At 31.0% G+C, this 3096-nt stretch overlaps 1 protein-coding gene across 1 annotated transcript; it reads left to right on the plus strand.

The window, feature by feature from the left end:
* Positions 1 to 564: 564 nt before the first annotated feature.
* LOC105460439 lies at positions 565 to 2756 on the plus strand. Its single transcript, XM_011706887.1, has 2 exons — positions 565 to 2380; positions 2416 to 2756. Exons 1-2 carry the CDS (start codon positions 2092 to 2094, stop codon positions 2691 to 2693), a joined length of 567 nt encoding a protein of 188 aa, XP_011705189.1. The 5' UTR covers positions 565 to 2091; the 3' UTR covers positions 2694 to 2756.
* Positions 2757 to 3096: the final 340 nt, after the last annotated feature.

A 3096-nucleotide genomic window follows, 5' to 3' on the forward strand; every position in this document is an offset into this window, starting at 1 on the left:
TCTGACAGACCGCTATTATGCTCTCGCTAATTTTATAAGTTATTTATAATAAAAATGTATGTTTTCAGAATATTTGTGATGGAGAAAAAGAAAACTATGTTTTAATGTGATGATTAACAAAAAAATCTCGTATATAATAGAAATAAAATATATTTAAATGGTGACAAATAAGAAATTGGTTGACAAGTAACGTTTCAATAGCGGTCTGTGAGACCGATATAGTGGTTTAAAGGTTAAGCTAAAAAGAAATAAAAAGTAATCACCCAAAGTTAAGTAGATATATTAAGGAATATTGTGAGTAAATTGAAAACGTAACAAAAATAAAAATAACAAAATACATATTTTTATAATTAATACATGTGTCGCTAATTGGTATTAAAGTATTTGTTTGTCTTTATTACTGTACCGGAATTCTCAAACGCTTAACGACGATTGTCAGTATCGTTGCGTAGCCTTTCTTATATAGCTTATATGTCAGAAAAGCTGCGCAATGATACCGACAATTGTCGATAAGCGTTTGAGAATCCCGGTACAGGTCAGTAATAGGGACACTCATGATTCTGTACTAATTTGTGATAGCCAGTAGAGTTCCTAACCTAACTTAATTGTCACAAGTGAGTGCAAGTGAGTATTCAGATAGCGCGTGTGCTAAAGATTGTGTGTCAAACGGTATTTGAATATCCGTCAAAAGGAAACATTGAAGTTCACCTTCATCCGAAGGAGAACTTTAAAGAAAAGAACAAATGTGCATTAAGACACTTATGATTTTTATCAATTTGTGATATTTCAATGATTATTTACTATTTTCTATTACAAAGAGTGACCCCAAAAATGCCCTGTATTCTCACGCTCGATTCTGGACTTTATTTTGGTGATAAATGATAGTAAACCATGAGACACTAATCTTCTGAAACTTTAAAATTGAGTCTACTCTTTGTTGCCAAGTTATAAAGCCTCAAAATTATCATTTTATACTGTGTTTCTCAAAACGGATCTTTGCATGCGAATAGCTTAAGCATTTTGGAGAAAAATGTTTCAGACAAAAGTTGCAGAATGTGAAAGGGTACACAAAATGATAATCTTTACTGTGACCTTGAAGACACTCCTGAAGGTCATTTGGAGGTCAACTTTTGATTTGTAAATAAGAACTTTTATTTAAAGTAACGCTTAGGAGTGAAATAATTATTAGAAAGTATTTTTTTGGACCGGGGGTGAATAATAAAGGTGGCTTTGGGAAATAAAGTCCGGAATCGAGGGCGAGAATACAGGGCATTTTTGGTCTGTTTTTAGGGTCACTCTTTATTTAAGTAATATACTCGTAAAATTATTTTAAACAATTTTATTTAGTCGTGTATGACAAGTCAAAAGAGGAAAAAATATTCAGACAGTTCTTGAAAGAGCTCTTTCTTGTCCGTTCAGGGAAAACTCTATCAACAATGTTGGTAAAACTATAAATATACCCAGAACTACACTTTTATATAAATACAAAGAAAAATTGCCAATGGGAAAAAACGTGGGTCCGACCATTTCTAAATAAAGTTGAAGAAACTGAAGTTGTAAAATAGATTATGCATCTTAGTCAGCGAGGTTTTATTCCTATTACAAAAAGTCAATTAATTAATAGCGTGCAATTATTGATAAAAACTTTGGCACGAGATACACCATTCAAAGATGGACGTCATTGGTTTGAGTCCTTTCTAAGACATCCAGAAATTACCCAGAATTTCACAAAATCTTTCTCATAGTCGAACATCTGTAACAGAGACTACTACAAGAATGGTTTGCAGAAGTAAAGCAACATTTAGAACAATGTAAACTTGTCAATATTGATAAATTGAGAGTGTTTAATTGCGATGAATCAGCATTCTTTCTTTGTCCAAAAGAACACGTTTTAGTTTAAAAAAAGGCGATAAAACTGTATACAATTTTACACAAAATGATGACAAAGAATGTTTAACAGTTCTTTTCATGACAAATGCTAAAGGTCAATTGCCTTTTCCTATGATTATGTTTCCCTAGCAACGAATTCTGTACAATATTTTTCAAAGTATATCAGATGGTTGGGGCATTGAAAAATCTGATAAAGGCTGGATGATAGCAGAATCATTTTTTGAATATATAAGCAACGTATTTTATTCATGGCTTTTACAAAATAAGATTCCTCGTCTTGTTATTTTGTATGTTGACGGTCATTGTTCCCATTTAACCATGCCATTATCGCAGTTTTGTGCTCAAAATGGTATCGAGTTAATAGCGTTATATCCAAATGCCACTCATCTAATGCAACATTTAGACGTAGCATTTTTTTGCTCGTTGAATAGCCTGGAAGAAAACGGTGCAAGAATGGCGTATAAAACAATCTGGAAAATGTTTAAAAAATAAGACTTTGGACCACTACTGAATGAAAGCATACAGACTTTGAATGTTCCAGAAATAATGGATTTCAAGCATGTGGACTTCTCCCATTTTCTGTGGATGTTTTGCAGTATAACAGTTTGTTAATGAAACAAAATCTAAATAACATTAATAATGTTCAAGAATTTTCAAAGGAAGAGCAACAGAAATACTTGAAAATTTTCGAACAATTTATAGCTGCCGAGATATTAAAGACTTTCACGAAGGCTAGAAAAAAAAAATTTGGAACGATGAACTTGAAAATAATACTTTTTGGTTGCCACTTTAAAATCTTCTAAGTAATTTCTTTTAATTTTCTAAATTTATTTGTGATATTCACTTACGCGGTCTAGTTCAAATTTATATTGTTTCCATTAAGTATTAATTCACATTTTTTGCTTTGACTATTCGTTATTTTCTCTATTTTTTCTGTACTATTATTTTTATTATACTTTTAATTTCTATCCACTTATTATGCTTTCTTTTCTATTTTTTCCTTTTAAGAAGTGTCGACAGATATCGTGCAGTTTCATATAGAAGAAAACTTTGCTATAATATTGATAGTGAAACAATAACTACGAATAACAGTATAATAGATACACTTAAAAATTATACTGAAAATTTGTCTAATTGTGATACAATATGTGATATGTTAATAATTACGAATGAGGACGATTTAATGACCAGCGAAAATAGCACTGA

The sequence above is a fragment of the Wasmannia auropunctata genome, unplaced genomic scaffold (assembly GCF_000956235.1).
Source record: "Wasmannia auropunctata unplaced genomic scaffold, wasmannia.A_1.0 LD321902.1, whole genome shotgun sequence".
NCBI classification, from domain to species: Eukaryota; Metazoa; Arthropoda; class Insecta; order Hymenoptera; family Formicidae; genus Wasmannia; species Wasmannia auropunctata.